The following is a 22,282-nucleotide window of genomic DNA, read 5'->3' on the forward strand; positions in this document are numbered from 1 at the left end:
GCTTTTTAAGTCAGGATATTTAGAGGTAAGTAGGACTGCCAAGCCGGAGCGGTGCCATGTCAGCTCCAGTAGGGCTGAGCCACTTGTGTGCAGATCTGCTTGCGTAGGCTCAGTTGGGCTGGAGCAGTGCCACTGCCGGCAAGCATGAAGTGCTGTGCCTGGAGGGCAGAACGGCACAAGACTCTCTCGTTTTTGAAGAACTATAGCTGGACCAGCATACGGGAATACAAGGCAGTGTCCTTCTAAGGAAGGGCGGTTTGCAGCGGGTCAGGAGGCAGGCTAGATGCAGGACAGTCTGAGATGCCAGTAAAAACTGATTTCAGAAATGTATTGGTGTCTATTTGCAATCAGCTCTGGTTTCTATACTTTGAGCTGGGAACTTGTCATAAATTGCTGAGGAAATTGGCAGCATTCAAACTTGATATTGCTCCTCATCGAATTCTTTGTGCCTGTGGTTCAGCTTATTATTCAGGAGCTTCCCCTGATGCCCGAAGGAAAGGAGGAAAAGCCTGCATCTCGGGCTTTTCTCACCTCTCCCCACAGTAACACAAAACTCGAGCATAGTTGTTAAATGCTTCATGTGGGGGTGAAAGTAAAAAACTTTGTATTGCCTTGTCCTTTTTGGACAAAGGGTAATTAAAGATACGTGGGTTTTCTGTGTCCTTTATGCAAGACAGTGTGTCCTTTATGTTTTATATTCACCAAGTTTCTGCGTTGGACTTCATGTAAATTCACAAGAATCTGAAGAGAAACACTATTATTATAATGCACAGCAAATGTGGATTTAGTAAATCCTTTTTGAATTTCATTTGACTTACTGTGGCAAAGTTGGGAGTAGCTCTGCTGGCATTGGTTAAGTTACTGTATAAACAAAATGGGGAATAAAAACCAGGCCTATTTAGGTTTCATGGTGTAGTTCTTTAGCACAATTTTTTTCTTGGAGCTTAGTTTCAAATTTCGCTCTTTACGTCAAAAGTTTATTAATACAGACTTAAAAGGTAGTAAGACAGTTCTCTTCTGATGTAGTGAAAATCAAACAAATCCTCAAAAAAAAAATATATATATATATAAAAATATAAAAATTTATATATTCAGGAATGTATTAACTCTATGTATATAAATATATAGGGTTGTTTATCTCTCTGTATATAACAGCTTTTGTTTATCTCACAGAGAAGCCGGAAATCTGTGGGACTGATCTATGTAGATCTCACTTCCTTTAATTATTTTTATTGCTTAAATAAGCTGAACATTTCAACAATTTTAAATCTCATCCATTCTACTGAGTTAATTAAATCTGTAATTTCCGTGATAAGGTTAATCATAGTCCTTGAGAGAATTAAAATAAAATATCAAGAAACCAAATAAGCCAGTGATATAACATGATTTTGTACTTAATGTAAAAGCTAATTTAATGTTATAAAATAACAAATTCAATGTTTAAAATCAGGTGTGGCCACAGCGTGTAGCTGAATAGTGAAGTGCAACAGTGGCATACAGATGCTGTTTTTGTAGTAGCTATTTGTAGAATTAAATGTACTGTAACGAGACTGAAATAGGACAGAAGGCACACGGAGGACATCGTGGGTTTTGGTTTTTGTTGCAACTGGCTTCTCTGCAGTCTTTCTCATTCTCAGCAGTTTTTGTTATTAGTATACATTGATTTATTTTAATTTGTGAAGTTGTTGTGAATGCATAGTTGATGTTTAAGATGAAGATACTGAAAGTTTTCACTTCTGATGTAAGAATTTGGTGGGGGAAGCGCTTTCTGTAGAGCTGTTGGTGGCCCTGAAGTGGGTGAAATATCAGAAATATACCACAGTTAAAATACTAAGTTTTGTGTTGATCAGTGTCAGTGATTTTCAACATGTAACATTAAGTGTCAGTCTGGTCAGAGTGCAAAAGGCAAGAAGTGTGAAGGCAGCTTTATTAGGTGTTAAACCTTCTGTCTCTGTTTCACTTTCAGCATAATCCCTTTATTCTGTTAAGAATGGCATTGAATCTTTAGGTTTTACTCTTCAGGGTTACTGTGGAGCATAAAAATGTCTTTTAGTATAGACAATGACACTACTCTTTGCTGCACTAAGTTAATTTGCTTTCCTTTTAATGGAGGACAAGATTATTCTAGCTCAAGTGAAGCATTATGGGTTGTAATATCCCTGATAACTGTAGAAACATCCATAATATACTTAGGAAATGAGGTTTCACTAAGATTTGCCACAGATTTTGCCATTTTTTTGCCTCAGAAAGAATATATGCATAATTTGCACTAAAATAGGTAATGAAAAAGTATAAATTGAGCATGAACCAGACCTTGAAGAATTTTCCTTGCTGGTTTTGCATGTTTTATTAAACAAATGAAAATGGGTTTCATGGTGTGTCCAGCTTCTTCTACAGGTCTTTTCCTTCCATAAAGTCAGTTACTCTTGTGTAACCAGTCATTTAAAATGTAAAATAGAGTAATCCACAGCAATGGGAAGTGGAATTTAAATTTGTCTCTTGAGGAACTTGCTGCAGGGGGTCAGTACTAGGACGGCTGCCACACTTCCCATTTGTATTTTGATCTCCTGTTCTGCTTTACTTTCTATATATGCTTTCTGGAAGGAAGGGTTTCATAATTGCATTGCTGACTTCAAGAACCATATAAATAAGCTAGATTAAAATGAATTGCTCTGTTTTTACACACACAAGATGAATCTTTGAGAACTTACCTTTTTTTTTGAAAGCTTTGTTTATTGTGACTCTGCAACCACGTGTTATGCATACGCATAGACATCGTGACTCCCAGCTCAACCACAAAAACGCAATTTTCCTCTGGACCTTTTCCTCTAAAAACATAGATCTCGGCTACTTAAGCTAAAGTAAGCTTTTTCTTTCAGTAAATCTAGCGCAGACGTTTTTGGAGCATTTTTAGGGGATATTGTAAGTCCTGTTCCCTTTGCTTTGTACAGACAATGTTGTCAACAACTTAATGGATGAATTCTGGAATTCTGCACTGCTTCTCGGATCAATACACAAATGCCAGAAAAAATATTGTGAACCTCTTACTTGAGCTGGAAAAAAAATACAACCAAACTGAAAAAAGGCTATATTTGATCGTGTGGATGGCTGCCACTGGTTGGATGGCGTTAGTGCAACTCTCACAGGGGTGGTAAGATTGTTGTTGAGTGTTTTCCATTACAAACCCCTCTCCAGCCTTGACATTTGTGGCTGTGGGCTGAACCTGCTCTGTGGGGCACTTTTGTCTCGGCCTGTTCCCTTTCCCAAGAGAAAATAGAGAATTACCATTCAGGCAGCATTTGCTTTCCAAGCAGCCTAAATCTGCCCATTTGAAGTGTTTGGCATCCTCACCCAAGCAGGGTGAGTTGTCCCTCTTACCAGCAGGGAGGCTTGGTGGAGCAATGGGTGTGTGCCTGCTTCTGGGAAAGGTCTCTCGGAGGGGAAAGCACGTGGCTGTTTGTACCACCTCAGAGCTCAGTCCCACCCTTAACGCCTCATCTCTGTTGTCACAAATTCAGTTCCCTGTGACAGGCAGAAAAGAATAAATTCAGAGATGAAGGCAGAGAGAGGCAAAGGAGGAAAGGTGGCATGAGCAATGGGGAGGAGGAAGCATTTGAGTGAGAGGATGGGGGAAAACTGGGGATCTGAGCTGGTAGGAGTGAGAGTTAAAAGGAAGGTCTGACTTTGGACCATGGATCATGTTTTAATTTGTGATCATAAGTCAGGAGCGGCACTTTGAGAGCTCACAGTGGAGCTTGGGAATCTCTTTTCTCCTCTTGCAAAGATGGTACAAACCCAGGAGGCTCATTAGAAGAGGCAATCCTTGGGGCTGCTCCCATCTGCCCAAATATCCTGCTTTACTTATATACCCTACCCCCTGCAAAAAAGCAGCATAAATCATGGAATCATGTGGGTTGGAAGGGATCTCTGGAGGTTATCCAGTCCCAACCCCGGCTCAAGCCATCTCCTGTAAAATTAGGTTAGTCAGGGCCTGTCCTGCTGAGTTTGGAACATCTGCAGGGAAAGAGGTTGCACAACCGCTCTGGGCCCTGCTCCAATGTTTGACCACCTTCCCGTCAACATAAATAAATAAATAAAAGTGTCTTTATACCTAGCTGGGATTTTCCATGCTCCAGTGTGTGTCTGTTGCCTCTTGCCTTGCCATTTGCACTCTGGAGAAGACTTTCTCTGCCGTCCTGACAACCTCTCTGCGGGCAGCCGATGGCAGGAGCGAGATGTGTTCCAGCCTTCCCTTCTTACAGCCAACCCAGCCCCTCCTTGTGTGCTGCATGTAGCCCCACAATCATCCTGGTGTCCATCTGATGGACAGTGCCTGAGAGAAATAATAGCTGGCAATAAATTAAGCTGGGAAGACCAAAGTGTTTCAGATGTTTGTTTTCTAACATCTTTCCTGCTGATCAACAAACAGGTTACTGGAAGGAAAAGTAGATGTTCTTTACAGTTGGACTCAATGGTCTCAAAGGTCTTTTCCAACCTAAATGATTTTATGACTCTTGAATACAGCTGCAGCTATGTAGGATGTTTTAGTTATCTTCTTAAAAAAACATTTGCTTTCATGTTTAAATATTGTGACATAAATTCTTAATGAAAGTGTAATTTGACTAAAAACTGTTAATGGGGCCTGGTTTTTTTGGAGTGTATTTTAATTAGTGGCACGGCATTCATGTGGAAGTACCTTTTATAGCCTGAACTTGTCTATGTCATGTCATGTGCAGAAACCCCTTTTCCTCTTACTTTTTGCATTTCATATAAATTTCTTCTTCATCTTTACCAATGGAATGCCTATTCAGTAAGAGATGTCATATCTTGGATATTATAACTGAGGACAGCACATGGAAAATCTGTTTGCATATAAGGTAACGAACAAAGCACCGTGAAACTGTGATCCTAGGAGGCTGCCTGAACAGCAGTCTCTGGCTCTTCTCTGTTTAGAAACTTAGACCTAGGGTGTGTGCTCTCTATATGCAAATGCACCTTATGAGTAGTAGCAGTACAAATTATCCCTGTGTCGTTCTGGAGAAGTCATGAGAGAGGGGAAAAAAGTACAGCTACTTTCCTTGCTCAGATTGTGGTAACTGTGGTAACTTAGTGATGACAGCAGCCACTTGTTAGAGACTGCTCGCTGGTACTACATCTCACAAAAATCACCAAAAACTTACAGATTTTGAAGAGCTTCTTGTTTAGTTCTGTGTTTTCATAAGAGGAGTTCTCTTGTAAACTACTTACCACAGCAAAATGGGGAGTTTTGGGAAGGGGGGGGGGTTGTGTGTGTTAAATACCTGCAGATCTGTCCTCATCAGAACCCAGGGCTGTAGCATATCCGTAGCTCTGCTGGGCTGGTCCCCTTTGTTATCACCCTGTGTGGCAGCAGTGTGGCAGCAGCTGGTGCCCGTCTGGCTAATCCTGCCCTTGTGCTCAATGGTGAGGGGGCAGAACCGATCAGTTCCAGGTTGACAGCCATCCTCCTAAGCATCCCCTGTCTTGTAGCAAGGGTTTCAAGTGTCCTTTAGGATTTTCCTTGCTCTTCAAATGTTTGTTTTTAAAAAGTCACAAATTCACTTTTCATCATGTTGGGAGATTGTTGTGTTTCCCGCTCCCGGAAGGATCTGTCGAAGCCGTTGTGTACCAAAGGATGCCAGCTGGATTGGTCTCAGCTTTTCACATGCTGCAACCTAGCAGAGTGATTGCTTTCACCCTGTAAATACCACTGATCTCCATCATTGGCAATGGATAAATACCTTCTAATTGCTTGGTTTAGCCTGTTTTTTTTTGCACATTTCTGCACTCAAGATTTTCTTAGTCTTATAAAACTGCCAATCCAGGATATTTTCCAGTTGATAGGCTTTTAATGATACCTCTCTCCTCTCAGTCACCTTCCAAATTTGGAAGTTCTTTTTTTAGTGGCTTCACCGGAGTGTTAGTATTCTCATGGACTGCTCATGGGAATGTGCTTCTAATTTTAGTTTCTCCTCTAGATGCCTGTCTTCTCTAAATAAATACACCTCATTACAGCCATGCTGGGCCAAGCGTGGCACTCTGCTCCTGATACTTGTATGTTGAAGATATTCTGGTACTGTAATCAAATCCGCAGCTTCTGCTCTTGGGCTGCACAGCAGTGAATAGCAGTCATGTGTATCAGCAATTGTATCATCCAAGTACTGCTTTCTAATTAATTTATTTGTTGTGCGTTTATTTACCAGGTAACCTTGAGAGTTATTAAATAGTATTCCATACATTTATACTTGGTCTAATATCAATGGTCTTATTACTAGGATTATGTTGAATTTGGCTATGTAGTCTTGCTGGGAAAGAATGACTTGATGATCTCAAGTCAGTTGCAGGTGAATGGCTTGGAGCTATCTTCTGCAGAATATATATTTTGAGAGTAACTGCGTATACTAAATAAGAGTAATATTTAGAGAGAAGCTTAACTGCAGTTAGTAGTCAGGTTTTGTGAATACAGACTGGCTTCCAGCTCTCTGGTGCAGCTTCTCTTCCATCCAAGTTTATGTGGGTTTTCATTGAGCTAATTACAATCTTACAAATGGTCCCATCGGACAGGACAAATTCTCTAATTTCCATTTATTGTGAGACTGTGATTAAAAGACAATGGTGGTTTCTCATCATAAGCCTCAAGTTTGTCAACTATTCCATTAATATGCATTCCCTGCCTTTTGTAAAACAAACCCTTTCAGTCATTTTGGATCATCATTCACTTGTAAACTTGCATGTTAGGAAAATGATAGTAATTTATAGTTGTCTTCAGTTCTGGTAGCATGACGATAGATAATTGATAGAGGGGGAAACCACATGCACTCAGAAAATAGTACAGATGGTTTTGAGCCCAGCCCAGTGGATAGAGATGGAGTGGACTTAGTACTGAAATACCCTGTCTTGATGTGGTACTTTGAATCTCTCAGTCTCACACTATTAAAGCTACGGAAAGTTTCTACTTGCGGAAAATTTTTGTTCACTATGTTTGATGTTGTATGAGTGCCAGCAACATAATACAGATAGGCAGAAATAAGAGATCAGTTGTGTAATCTTATTTTTTTTCCCTCGAGACTTTTCAGATTTGTAGTGAGTATAAGACACAGACTTATTTTCATCTTCATTGCAACCTGTGGCATAGTGTAAAGATGCCTAGGCTTGCTTTATTGTTTCTGCTGTTGTCAAAGAGCAGGTTAAATAAGTCACGCTGATACAATTAAACTACTAGAAGCACACGCACTGGTTTGTTTAAAGTCAGTCGGGATATCAATACACCATGTTCCCATTTGCCGTAATGACAGGTCCTAGGAAACATGCCATAACTACAACAATTACAAGTGAAAATATTTATCTGTAATTGTTGTGTGCTAAATCATGCCCTGCTAAGAGAGGGGGAAGTAGGAGCAGAAATCCTTCTGCAAAGTCCATAATCTTTGGAAACATCTTGAAGTAGTCAGTGTTGGCTGGAAGCCTCCCTTTCTGCACTGCTGGCTCTCTGGGGAGCTCTAGCCAGGCAGACCGTGTGTTTGGAAGAGGTAAGCTCTTCCACCTACCAGAGCCTATTGCTGACTTGTGCACTACCGCACCACAATGCTCCATAAATACACGATAAATTAATAGTATAGTTTTATTGTAATATTTAGAAAAGAAGTATGAGCTTATTTGTTGCCTGTCTGCATATATTCAGGGAGTTTTCACTGCGTAGTAACCAATATATTGTCGTGAGAAACAAATCAGGTCACAATAAATCCTATGTAATTGCTCTTTTCACAATAGTAATGGCTTCCTCAGGAAACTGATGGAAGAAAAAAATATAGTCCTCACATTTCCCCTGTTGCTACCACAAGAAGTTCCTGCATAAGAAACAGGTAATCTGAAGTCTAAAGAGACACTTTAGTTTAATATTGCAATGTGCAATGGTATGCATTGCTGTAGTGGTGTGCATAGGGCTGATCTCTGGGTTTATCATCTTGCTCACATTTAGAATATTCAGGACAGCTGTTTGTGAAAAAGGACATCAAGGACAAAGATGTGATCACAGCTATGTTTTAGGTCTGTTGCATCCATTTTAGGTCTTTTTCCTCAAAGCCGTGAACACAAATTTGGGGACCCAAACCTAAGAAAGTGCCTTTAGCCTAGTTTTTATGTACAGATATAAAAAGAGCTATCAGGTGAAAGCACAGGCAGGCTAAATTTACAGTATTACTGTGTAACATAAGAAAGTAATAGATTAATTCCCCAAAATACAGAATGTAAAAGGATAATAGGGCTAAAAGACATTTCCTTTTGCCTTGGTTTGCTTGGAAGATGATATTTTAATTCCCACTTTGTGAATGAAATGGTCCTCTGATAGAAATGTTTAGACAGGCTTCATCATCTACAAAGAAGTATAGTTGTATGTAGTTATGTGATGAAGCAGTCCACAGAACTTAAAGATTTAGCCAAGTAGGCATGAACTGCAAGAAAACGTAAGTAGCAATATATGCTAACAATTGCAAAGCCTGTCAAGGTAGGAGTAGTGGTATTTCTTCTGAATACTTCTCTGGTCTCCAATAACTGCAGGTCAAGAGCTTCCTAAGGAAATGAAAGCTTGTATGTGTTTTAGCAGCAGTGTGAATCTTTTCCATGAAGTTGACTTTACTAGCCTAGAAAGAATTTTTGCTGGAGCAGGTCTGTGGCCTGCAGATGCCACCATCACTTCAGAATACAGCATTTTCTGATCTCCAAGGACTACTGCATGTTAGAATAACGTGGCATATCAAGAAATAATTTAGAGATAATCTTGACTTAGTATCTTAGCTTGGTTGCCTCGTTACCCAACTAAATAAATATTCATCAAATTCCAGATGTGATACATGTTGTGATTAAATGAATCGGTGTGCACTGTTGGTGGTCATACCAAGATAGCTCTGTGTAGATCTACAAAAGCGAAACCATTTCTGTTTGCCTAATGTTTACAATTGCTTCGCTAAAAAGTAAAGCTATATTTATGACAACTCCCGTGTTTTAAACTTCCCTGTCTTGTAGAAAAGATAATCATATGATGCATGGTGTTCATTGCAAATTTGGAAAATTTCACGATCACACTGATTTCTGTTGTCCACAAAGATAATGATTAAATATGTTTAATATTAGATTAATGTTAAATAATTGATAGAGGGGGACTCACTTGCTCTTTGTGACATTGTGTGATCATTTTTTAAGTTCCTCACTAATGTAGTTTGTTTACAAACATCTTTACCTAAGTTTACTGATCATATTTCACCAAGGTGACTGGGAGACTTCAAGAAAATTTTTCAGTTTCATTTTTTCCCTATAATATATCTGCTTTACTCAGCAAATGCCTGTTACATCAAAATCCTGAAAATACTTCCTTTAACAAAATGAATGTTTGTATTTTAAATCAGTATTGGATTTTGGTGGGGTTTTTTTGTTTGGTTGTCGTTTTGTTTTGTTGTTTGTTTCTTTTCTGTAGACTGAAAATTATTTTCTAGTATTATTAGTGAAACAACAAATTCAATATATTTTGGGGGAGGAATGCCAAGCTTTCATTCAGCCTTCAGAGAGGGAGGGGTGCGTAATGTTCATTGTAGCTTCACTGATTCAATTAGGGTAAATTTGCATGCAGTTTCTAACAGCAAGATGGCAATTTACAATGCCTTTAATATATTAATCGGCCTATAAAGCTCGTTCTTCAACCCTACTGCATTTCCATAGTGTTACAAAGTAGGCAAATATAGTAATCTGAAAGATAATTGTGGGGAGAACAGCTTCACGCTTTAGTTATCTCCAGCCACCAGACGTACTTGTTTTAAAATGCTAAGGCCTTTGTTTTCCTAAAGCATTGAGAGACCAAAAAACAATGGCTGTGTATATAAATACTATGTTTTCAGTATTCCCATTGGTCAAATCAATAGTTCAGATTAATCATAAATATTCTTTGTTAGGATAGTTATATAGTGATGGTCACGGAATTTAACTTGCATACAAGAATCAAATTATTGCTCAGTTATTGAAAAAAAATCTGACATAATTATTGATTAATATTGTATTTTTTTATTCTTCAAGCTATCACAGTTCTAATCAACTTTCAAATAGAGAATTTTACTAAATTACCTTGAATACAGAGTCATTCCCTTCTGGTTTTACTTGATGCATTTTTAAAGCTTATTCATTAGTTTCTCATAGTAAATTTTAAAAAGCTAAAATTAAATGTTTTAGGAAATTTAGCTGTAGTAATTGCTGCTACTGATTGAAAGAACTTGACCTAGGTTTTCTAAAAGTGACTGTTACTCAGAGATGCCTTAAATATAGTGCTAATGGCTTTGAAAGCATTGTCTAAAGCTGCCTGGTGCGTGCCTTACCGCTTTATGAGATTTTCTAGTGGAGTAGGTGACATTTCCATGTTACTTCTTGAGTCCTGTCACAGGATTACAACTTTCTGCTTTTTGTTTAAAGTATTTAAAGTAAGTGGCTTTGTTTTCATAAGCTGATGCCTTTAAATAACTTAGGGCCTAGTCCTCCTGGAAGGGAGGCATTTGAAAAATAAACATATTTCCCTGTGTGGTCATTATATAAGTTGTTCGTATTTCTATGTTTAGTGTATTTTAAGAGAGGAGAGCCAAGAAGGAGGCTGTGTCCTGCCCAATGGTTACAACCCCCCAATAGCCATTTTTGTAGACACGTAAATCCTACATATGGTTTACATACATCTGTTTTCAATGGTGACCACCACTGTAAATATTAAAAGGGACATAGCATAATTTTGACAATTAGGTAATTCTGTCTGAGGTTTTATGTTCTTGTGACGCACCTAGAAACTAACTGAACTGTTTCTTCTGGCACGTTTATGTTTGGCAAAAGTATCTATTGAAAAAGATACAGAACTATATCTTTCCAGCAGGGATTAATAGACTCTTGCTTGTCTAACTGGGATGTTAGATTCTGGGTGTTGAGTGGATTTTGTTCAGTTTTCCATTTGATCTTTTCCCTCACTTCAGTTTCTTGAATTGCTAAAATTCTGTACGTTGCTTCGTAATGAATTTTGGCAATCCATGAGCTGCCCAGCTACTGTGACAATTTTGAGATCCCTGATCTACAAAGAAAACTTACTTTAACATGAGAACTAGGCCATTCCTTTAGAAAAGTCAAGCAAATTACATTCCCTCTCTTTGAGTATGCTGTGTGTTCTTTAGAACCTCTTAATTTTAATTAATGTAACATCTCTTTGTTACATCTCTTTGTTACAGCTTCATTAACACTCCGTGAAATTCTTGTGTAGATTGTCATAATTCCTCTTCTTAACAGGTTCTGATAAATGCTAAAATGGTTAAAAAATGTTAACGCAGAAAGCATCAAAACTGGCAGCTGAGGCATCAGTTTGCTCTTAGCAAAAATGTGTGTTGTGCTTTCTTTTAATCCATGCAGCTATCCTCATAAGGCTTCATCTGATGACATGGGTAAGGCTTTTCATTGTGTTGTAAAAAGTCTTGTTAAACTTCGAAAGTCAGGGCTTTTACTGCAAAGATGTATTAGCTCAACCTGAAATGCAGGATTTCTAGTAAATGACATGATTATACACTAAATTAAGACATAAGGTGTACATTTTAGTACTCTGTTCTTTTTTTAAAACAACTATGTACAATTTTGCTATTTTCATATCTGAATAATTAAGGTTTGTATCTCTAGCTGTTTCTTTTGACTTTGAGGATATAGGCTATGATTCCACAGTACTCTTCTGTGCGCATGCGAACACATAAAGGCACACGCACGTGTTACGGTGCACTGAAAAGCAATAAAAATCTGTTGGCTAAAAAAAAGGGGTCAGAGTAGTTACAGCTCCTCTCCATGGAGAATATTAATACGGAATATGTTTTGGAATACTCATTTACTTTCCTTTTTTTTAATTAGTTAATGTTTAATTTTTAACAGCTAGATTTCTGATGTTTAAACAGAATCACTTTCTGTCTTTTTGAAACATCTTTAGTTAGTGCTAAGCACCTGAAGCATGGGTAGAAGCCAGGCCTGAGGTCTGTCTGTGCTTGCATGTTACCAGCGAAGCCATGAGAAGCTGCCTTTTTAGGGTGTTTAGTAGCTCAATAAGCCTTCTCAGATTGCAAAATATACCTTTTCTGAAGCATTCTCTCTTTTTCTCTCTCCCTGACATTTCCCACAACATGTATTTTGCAACGTATTGACGACCTGTTTAAGCTGTCAGTCTTCATCCACCAGGAATGAGCAAGAGTCTCATCATGCCAAAAGGGTTGGTAATTTGAGGCCATCTGCTTTGACATCCATACCTGGATTTACTTAATCTCACTTCAAAATTTGGTCTTTTATCTACTTTGGCAAATATATTTTCTTCTGTGTAGCAAGAGTCTTTTACCAAAGTGAACTGTTTGGCAAACTGACTTCTAAGCATGCAGTGAACTTGAGGGGTTTTAATGAAGGCAGTGAATGTAAACATTCCTGGCATTTAATCAGAATACAGAAGTTTATTGTGTGAGAGCCTTGATGGGGGAGGATTTTGGTCACAAATGAGTATTTCTAGAATATATGGCATTTTGTTCATACTAGTTAACACTGTTATAGTGCCTTGAGGACAGATGCAGTCTTTCCAAATACTAAATTGGCCATTATTTTTCCTGTCATTTTTCATTATACCAGGACACATGCAGTTTAATAGAATTTTTTTCAAGTTGTTGGCCCTAAATAAGTGAACTTGCACTGCAATAAAAAGTTATCTTTTGAGTGAATTTGGAACCTTATAGTTCTCATCCACTGTTGCTGAATATAGATCTGTTAATAGCATACAGAGCACTGAGGGCTTGCATAAAGTCATTTGATGATAGTAAGTATTACAGTATACTGCTTGCGTCTTAACAGCACGGGGGAGGATTATTTTCTTAGATACACAAAGCATTACTCTATGTTTAAGGTCTCTCAGAAATCAGCTGCCCTTGAGCATTGCTGTTGTACTAATCTTACCAGATTAGCCTTTAAATATTTCAGATTGTTAGGTAATGGTTCTTATTAATATCTGCAAAGTTATTTCTGTTGTACCTGAGAAGCTTTTTTATAGAGACCCCCAGGCTTTCAAGGTCTCGGAAGATTAGTATTGTAAATGAGGAAATACAAGCTTAAGGAACAATCTCAGCTGCAAAGGTACTGTCTACATTTCTGACTCTGAGCTCTTGAAACGTGAGCAGGGGGCAAAGGACACTTCCCTCTACACAGAAGGCATTGCCCATCACCCATGGCAAGAGCCAAGTGCTGCTCAGTGACTTGGGCATCCCTCGTCTTGTGGCTCAGCAGATGATGGAGGAGCTCGACCCCCACAGCTGCCTACTTGGTTTCTGGGAGCAGAAATTCAGTGCTGAGTACCTGAGTATTTATCCAGCTTTCTTGCTACGTTTGACTGATATTTAGAATTGGTTATTTTCAGGGAAGTGTCTAAGCTGCACAAAATAGGAGCTGTAGCCACAGCAGTAACTCCAACTTACACTTAAGCAGGGTTGTTTTGTGTTGAATTCAAAGTCTGGAGCCTATAGTCATGACTGTGTTATGCACCACTGATTTAAGGAGTTTGGTGCTCTGCAGAGGTTTTTTATACCGTGCATCAAAAGCGAGGAAGCAGTGACAATGATGGAAAGATGTGGAACACTGAGGTACAATGAGGCTGCAGTGAAGATGGGCTTTTTGAAGGAAGCACATGTCTGATCAGTGCAAACGGCAGCACTCCTGAGCAGTGGTTCTCAAGCGTTTGCATCTGCAGCTCTGCTCCCATAGGCAGGTTTGTGCTTGTCGTGTTTAGCCTGGGATCTAGACTAAAAGCTATAGGATGAATTTTGACTTTGGTCTCAGGTTTTAGCACTGCTCTAATGACTTCTGCACTGGTATCCATGTGAGTTTCTGATGAAGTTCTAACAGTAACTTTATTTTCCTTCCCTCATCACCTTTGGTTTATTTAGAAGAACAGGAAAGATGACAAAGGGTGACTTTGCAGAAAGATCTAAGTCCTCTAGCAGTGTTAAGCCACTGTAGATCTTCTCAGCTAACCGGTTTTGCTGAGTAAGAGGCAGGCTTTGTGAGTGACAATAGAGTAGAAAAGTGTTTCAAAATAGAAAACTGAATGGGTCAAATATCACCAAGAAACATACCAGTTACAACTTTTCAGGTTTTGTTATACCTCTCTATTCTCAAATGCAACAGCTTATTCCATAGCTAGTAGCCCGCAGGTACCAATTCACAGAAAACCTGAGATTAAATTAAGTCATTCCATTAAGTTTCTTTCATTAAGTATTTAAGTTCATTTTTAAAAGTTGTTGTTTGTTTGGGAGGAGTTTGTGTGTGTGTTGTTTGTTTGGGTTTTTATGTGTGTGTTTAGTGATCTGCATAAGATCTATGTGCATAAATATTTGAATACACTTTTGGAAGTGAACATGGAGGGAAAGCGAATCTGTCCCTTTATTTCACTTTTCTTGCAGGAAGGCAGGAGCTTGAAGAAATAATTGTCATATTTCAGCAAATGCAGCATGCACTTTCAAACCCATTTAAACCTATACTACTGATGAACAACCTCTACAACTTCCTAACAATGCACTAATTCAAGACATCTAGCTTCACAGAGTTACACGATTAATGCTTCTGGAAGACCATGAATTTTAATCTTTAGCACCAAAGGGAAAATTAGTGTCTTTGAGAACATTACCATTAGCTGTGTTATCCATTGCCATGCTCTATTCTTACACATGATGAGTGGGATTGCCTAGAATGTGTCTTGTTTAAAGAGTGGCAGTTTGACATCTCAGCTGTTGCTGTACTGACCATGAACCGTAACTTCTGTTTGAGTTCAGTCTTCTCAAATGTTTTGTCGTTGTAATGTGAACTAATTCAGATACCAAATTTATCAAAATTATCACTTCAGTGGTTTCACAAAAATCAATGCTTTCGGCAATAGTTTTTATATGTGATTAGATATCTTTATCCTAAATAATTTTTATCTGACTTTTTCCACTGTCCGACTTGTTTCCTTACCTAGAAGAATTTTTTTTTTGCATTGAAAGTATGTGGAAAAATATTATTTTGATTTATTCTTTAAAGACAGAAATTCAGAAAGGAGATAACAAGGTTGTTTGGCCACTATATCAGGCTGTTTGCTGTAGAACAGACAGAAAATATTACAGTTGAGCACAAAAAGTCAAAGGAGATCATTTTACTTTTCAATCTGATTGGAGCTTGCCCACACTAATGGCTAAACGCAAACCTAATGAAGCCAATAGTCCTCCCATAAATTATTATACTGATGATCGTAGACTGGTGATTGGAAAATATTTCAGATGATAATTAGTGCTGAAGACAAAGGGAAATATTCCTGACCTTCTGTGGACTTACAGTATGTCTGCAAAAGCAAGGGCTGTGTCCTCCCTGAATTCCTATCAGACGTTTCAAATGGTTTGCTGAAGGGCAACAACTTTACTGTGAAAGGTTGTTGAACACCTTCTCTGTAACCTGCTGGAGAAGAACGACTACAGCGCTACAGCAGGCAGGAGGGAAAAAATAATTAGTCTTTTGTTGTTTCTGCCAAATAATGTGTTTGTTCACGCTAGCTCTCATGAAACAATTAATAATGATTAGGTCTAACTGTAACCTGTTCAAAAAAGACAGATAGAACTGTTTCTGCTGTTGAATGCTTTTTGTGTCTGGAGCGTAGGTTACTGATGTGTGTGCAGTGTGAGTTACTGATGGGAGTTCTTATGTTGGATGGAATAATCTTTGTAATTGCTGCCTTTTGGTTTGTCATGCCCGAACCCTGCCTGATACATGTGTATAAAGAACTAGATGTGCTTGAAAAGAACACATGAATACTTTTTGTAGTGAATCACCTCTTAAACTTTGTGAATCGCTTCTCAGATTGTCAGCACGACATCCCTTTTCTTTCTCAGTGAAAAGCTGAGTTGCAGGCAGAATGCAGCACCAGAGCCTGGGCCATGCGGGGCTGTCGTGCACCCTCGACTCTGGGTTGTCAAGCTGTCTTGTCTTCATCAGAGATTCTTCTTTACTTGTGCTTATGTGGGATTTTCACCTAGCAGATTTACTGGCATAAAAACTGTATCTGAACTGACCGAAGAAGCCAACATAAGTACTTGCCAAAAGGGAGTTTTGATCTTCCCTGGCTGCTTCAGCGTGTTTTCCTTTTCAGAGGCAATCAGGGGAATATGATCCTGATTCAGAGGATTTGTTCCATCTCACTTCTATGATTCAGACATTTGGGAGGGAAGATGAAGAAAGAATGTGATCCGTGAAGAAAATGTCTCCACAGACATGTCAGACTAAAGTTTGGCTAGTAAGGAAGTAGCCTCACCAGACCAAGGAAAAACATTGTCCATAGTCTCAAATCACAATCCTTTTGTAGTAAGAAAGGGGCTACAGTTCTGTTGTGACACTGAACCAAGAAGCCGTCTTCTAGAAAAGGATGTGACAAAGTGAAAGCACCTCCCATTTCAGGCATGTAGTGAAGCTCTAGAAGCCCCTTCACGTGGTGGCGTGCTGGTCTGCTTAGTGACAGCGTTATGACAGATGACTCTATCCAAGCTAAAACTGGTAGTCCTGGCTCTAGTTTTTATACACTGTGTGGTGTGCAAGGTATTTATCTTCTCTGACATAGCAGGAATAAGCTACTGATGTGTATGGAGCTGCTGATACCTATATGTACTAGCTGTAATAATGTGTCTATTATAGTCTGTGTAAATATGAAGTATTTATCACAGGCTTTAAATATAGTTATTCCTAGCAGTACAAGTGGTAGACACAATTATTAAAAAAAAATGCAGAGAGAAAAGGGGTTTGTACTGCCTCGACCTAAAGGCAGTGAAATGCAGGTTGTTCTTCTCCTATGACTTTATGGCTTCAGTGCTGCAGTTTTAAAACTGCCTTAATGACCATAGGTTTGTGTTGACTTCATTCTTATCTAGGAGTTGATTTCTCATAAATGCATATAAGAAAGCCATTCTCACAACAGTTATTAAAGAATACAATCCTTTGCTTCACCTGGTTGGTAGCAAATCCATGCTGGTGCAGTAGAGGGAATGAACCATAAAAACTGAGGAAGTGTGAGTATGAATATTGGCTGTTGCTTGTTTTGTAGCCACAAGCTGAAACCAAGACTATCTGTTTTTAATGCAAAAGTAGTATAATTTTAAAGGTGCATTTAATTTCTAAATTTTAAGGTTTAATACTTTGTTTTAGTTCTCTAAAACTGTTTCAAAAATCTGGGTTGTTTTAAATACTTGAGAGCTCTTTGAAAGCGGTTGGCAGCAAATACGCTGCCTCACCAGAAGTATTTGGTAGTTCTCAGTATCCGTACATGATGTGGGAACTCGAATATGAAGGCTTCTGCCCATCTGAATAGAATGCTGTTAGCGAGTTGTGAGGAGAGCAATGCTGCTTCGAATCAAAAAAGAGTTCACAGAAAACTATGCTTTCAGTTCTATGAATCTATTTCAGGAATAGACAGTTTCTGTCAAAAGGTATAATTTGCTATGTATTAAATCTTTACAAGTTGTAAACTTTTATTGGAGAGGCATATGCAAAACATACCAAACGCACTCCAGAAATTAGTATTTTAGGGTTCTGTTGCATCTCGGTGACATACCAAAGGGTCTGTAGTAAATCCCATTGCTAATTTCTGAGCATTCATTCATGAGTAGTATGTTTGATGCTACTGTGCATAGTGTACTCAAAAGCCAGAGGTTTTAGGGGTCTCTATTCTGAGATAGAAGTTTCAGGATACTGTTCTAGACTAGTACTTGGTGTTTTGTCCCACATGTGGTTTACTTTAAAAACAAGACATTTGGGGGTACTGAAATCTCAGCTCAAAGAAAGTTGGTTTTCAGCAAGAAATCTCAGCTCAAAGAAAGTTGGTTTTGGTTTGTTGTAGGTTTTTTGGGGGGTTGGCTGGATTGGGCTTTTTGTGATGTGGCTTTTGTTTGGTTGGTTTTGTGGGTTTTGTGTGTGTATTTTTTTTGGTTTTGTTTGTTTTTTAAATACATGAATAACTAAAGACATTAACAAACACTGTATCCTTCATTCCATAAAGAGACATTGAAAATGCACTAGTAGAAAGATCTGGAAGATTCCTATTTCTTGCTGTTTCTACACTGTTATTTGATTAATTATTCTTTTAGTGTGCTCCATTTTTTTTAATCAATTTTATTCAGTTTAATATTTACACTATTTGATTCTGATACCCTAAAATATATGTCCCTCTAATGTCTATAAATAGGGTATGCTTTACCACAGCAGGACATACTGCCTTGGTCTTTTTTGTTTAAGGCTTGCACTTTGTTAAAAGTAAGACAAGTCTAGAATATAGCACCAGCCAAACCCACAAATTCTGATTTAGACCTACTTGGCTCTTCTGAATCATCACGAGCTTCAGGCAGCGAGTCAGCCAAGAGCTGGTTTTCTCTTCAGTATTGTGTAAACACAAGATGTTTCCCTGGGCTAAATATTATTAAGTAAAAAAGTAATGTTTATTTGATTTTATTTTTTTTAATGTCATGTATTGTATGAAAAATGGTAAGTGCATAAAGCCACCATCTGGGGAAATCTGAAAATCCTTTTGTATTACACTTTCTTCATCAGCTGAGCTTTGAACATGAAGCAGTTTTTTATTTTTTTATATATTTTTATATATATATATATATATTTTTATATTTTTATTCCATAAGTGATCATGATTTGGATCAAACAACGGACAAAGCTTCCATGTACCGTGGCAAAAATTAGCTTTGGGAATTGCCATTTCATTTAAAGTAATTGAGAAAAACCACATGACTTAATTCATAGGTCTACCATGATGCCATTTAAATTCTTAAAATTCAAAATCAAGGTTCTGCAGCTGACTAGTACATTCTTGAGGAAAACTTTAGATATGGATACATAGGTGTATGTAAACATGCCACGGGGTTTTAATCATTAGGATGCTGTAGGCTTGTTGGCTGTGACAAGCACTGGAAATTGTAATGACTGTTTTCTAGACATCACATCCTTTTGCTTCTGGCAGGTCCTTTCACGTGCCTTACCTCTTTCCAGATCCTGCTCTTCACGGTGATTTACTGAGAGGCAGGTACCTTGCTGGGCTGTCCCACCCCCAAGCACCACTCCTTTACTCTTCTTGCCCATCCTTGCTGTCTGTAGGTCTGAGTACCTGTGACTAAGGGGTGGGTGCTCCCCATCCCTTCCCTTTACTCTTCCCGCTGTGGTGCTGGCTGCCACTGTGGAAATTCAGCATAGATCAGCAGGCATCAGTCTGCTGGGAGATTTCTCTCTTTGTGACTCTTTGCCATTCATGTGGTTGAACTGGATGACAGGTAAGAGATTAGAGGGAAATATACATATATACATAATAGAAATATGAGCAAGAATACAGCATATTCCCTTTTTGACCCCATTGAGAAGTGTCAGTTAAGAGACAGAGGCTAAAGATGGAGCTGGTAGCTGTTTGATGCAGACAATTATTTTATTTTTCTTTTTCTAGAGAAAGGAAAGTTTTCCTTAGCGAAGGCTGCCAGCCTTTCAGTCAGAGCTTTATTTTTGTCACACAGATGTGGTTTGTGATTCTATAGGCTTTAGCTCCTTTTTTTCTCATCCATATTCCTATTTCCAAGCTTCCAGCCAGCATACCCTTCACCACTGCCACACACATCAGATGCAGAGCAAGAGAATTCCTTCTTCATATGATTCATTTCTCTGAGCAGCTTCACATGTATCATCTTAGAGTTTGAGGATTTTAGTGATCTGCTTTCATAAATTAATACAAAATTTTTGAAAATGAAGACCAACATTTAATATCATGTTTTCAATTGAGCTAAATACGAACTTGTAAAAAGAAGCTTGCCGTTCTCAAAATCTCTTCTCTTCCTACATTGATCTTTAACTGGCCTCCCGTGCAGAGACATTTCGCTAGGAAAACATGCTGTTGATGGATACAAGGTCTGAATGAGTGCATGGAGTCATTATTTTATGGGTTCTGTCTTACAGAAATATTAGTATACTCAGAATAGGGTTTTTTTGAGGTTGTGTTAAGAAGTGCTTAAGGAGTCACAGTAGGAAATGTGGGCTTAAACTGTTCTTCTAGAAGACTATTCTCAATGCGGTGCTATAGATTTGATTGTTACCCAGTTGTCTTTATTTGATAGGGAGGAGATGAGCAGTTTGGGTTTGGTTTGAGTTTTTTTTTTAAAGGAATGTGAATGTCACACCCAAGTTGTTTCCTTTCTCCCGAGTATATCATTATGAAAATGTGATGTTGCCAGTGAACAGAAAGCTGGCTTTCTAAGGGAGCAGTGCTGTATTTTTATGCTGTTGCATCTGACTGTTAAAATTAGTCACTGTCTTGGTAGTTAATTTGTTTAGAAATTTGACTTTTTTATCTTGAATAATATCGAAGGCACTTAATTAAAAGCTATAGTTAGGAGAAGGTGAGACTAAAAAAAGTTATATTACTCTAGGGACTACAGACAGTGATTTAATTTTTAATTTAAGCTCCTTTTTTTAATGATTAGCTAAGAAAGAATTTTGAATTATTAACTGAATGTGCACTTTTGCTTTCCATTTATTTTAGTATGGTTGAATGCTTTTAGTTTGCCATGATGCTTTCTCTTTCAAAATCAGCATCTATTGTCTGAGTTAACATAGCCCTTAAAGTTTGTTGTTCTGCTGAAATCAGTGATTAATTGTGCAGGGTTTGTGATTGTGTGTTGTTTTGTTTGTTTTTTTCCCTCTCCCCATCTTGTTTGTTTACAACTTTTAAGATGTAATGCTGCTGAGAAAATAGTTGCTTGACATTGAGAATACTATTCAAGATAATAAAAATCCAGTGACTGGAGACTCCTGCATGTGCTGTTTAAAAGATTGATTGGAGGTTCTGCCTAGGAAAAAGGGAGTTGAATCATACTAATACAATATATTAAGATGAAGTCTGTGCTTTTAGTACGTGTTTAGTCATGATTGAGCATGAAGAGCAAAGGCAAGGTAGGTGTGTGGTAGGAAATGACTGTAGCATTCTCCTGTGGCACCGTTAAAAATAACTGTACAATGAGCTGCTCACACAGTCTTTTGGTTTCTTCGTTTATCTCACCTTATGAAAAAGGCGATTTTGAGGGTAGAGAATTTAAAAAACCACACAAAATGACCACAGATGAGGACACGCAGATGCAATACCAGCTCTACAGTAGAATTAAAATCTTCCCTTCTCCCCCAAACTAAAAGACAAGCATTAAAGACATGAAAAAGATGACTATGTTTATCTTTTTTTCTTTTTACCTCTTTCAATAGTGCGGCTTCATGACAGCATATCCGAAGAAGGATTCCATTACTTAGTCTTTGACTTGTAAGTATGTGTTTTGCATATATTTAGCATGTTGGGGATGTGGTATTCAAAACTCTGAGATGTAAATACAAGCTCAAGAGATACATGCGTGATTCTGCTGCAATGAGTTGGACAAATAGATGTAAACAGAGCTGGAAGGTCAGTAACATATTTGGTCATTTGCATGTAGAAGAACTGATCTGTAAGCATCCCTATAAGAATTCCATATTAAAAACTTCAAAGTAGGGCCACTGTTGAAGCAAATTTTAATATAAAATGTAGCTGTGTAAGTCAAAGTTGCATGATATCTGCCAAAGCTAAGCAAACATATGGCTTGGAAAATAATCATTTGCTGCAAGCCAGTTGTCTGTAAAGGAAACAAACATGTTGAGTGGTTTCTCTACAGAAAATCATCATTGCTGGAATGAAAGGTTGATCCCCTAGAGGGAAAGACTTTTCAGATATATAGAATGTTTCACTTTGAAGCCATTCAGAATGTAGAATGCCCAGCATATAGAAAGTTTCCTTTTTATTTCCCCTTTTACTGTTCATGTAGTGAGTGTGTGTGTGTGGAACCTGTTTCTTCTGGTTGCTGTTTAGTGAAAGAAGGGATGGTGACAACATGAACTATGTGTCTCAGGCTCCTAACTGAAAAACACACACTGATATTCTTCATTCTTCCCCGGGACAGGCAAACTTTTCCACTCACTTGAAAAGTTACTGCTTTTGGTTCTAGGTATGGGCAAACATTAATGGTTAGGAATAGTCTTGCAAAACTGACTTATTTAAGTAAAATGAATTGCATCAACTGCACATTTTTCTAGGGCCACTCATGAATTCAAGGAAAGACTCCCCTGCTTCCCCCTGAGAGGTTTCTTAGGCTTAACGTGGTTTTGC

General features: G+C 38.2%; 1 protein-coding gene across 34 annotated transcripts in view; it reads left to right on the forward strand.

Moving 5' to 3' along the window:
• CAMK2D (calcium/calmodulin dependent protein kinase II delta) overlaps window positions 1-22,282 on the forward strand; it is a 159,740-nt gene that overhangs the window by 70,387 nt on the left and 67,071 nt on the right. For all 34 annotated transcript variants that reach the window (XM_071808115.1, XM_071808119.1, XM_071808118.1 and 31 more), the window contains exon 4: window positions 21,352-21,406. In XM_071808115.1, coding sequence (XP_071664216.1) covers window positions 21,352-21,406 — 55 coding nt within the window. The remainder of the gene's footprint in view (window positions 1-21,351; window positions 21,407-22,282) is intronic.

Source organism: Patagioenas fasciata, chromosome 4 (assembly GCF_037038585.1).
Source record: "Patagioenas fasciata isolate bPatFas1 chromosome 4, bPatFas1.hap1, whole genome shotgun sequence".
Classification (NCBI taxonomy): domain Eukaryota; kingdom Metazoa; phylum Chordata; class Aves; order Columbiformes; family Columbidae; genus Patagioenas; species Patagioenas fasciata.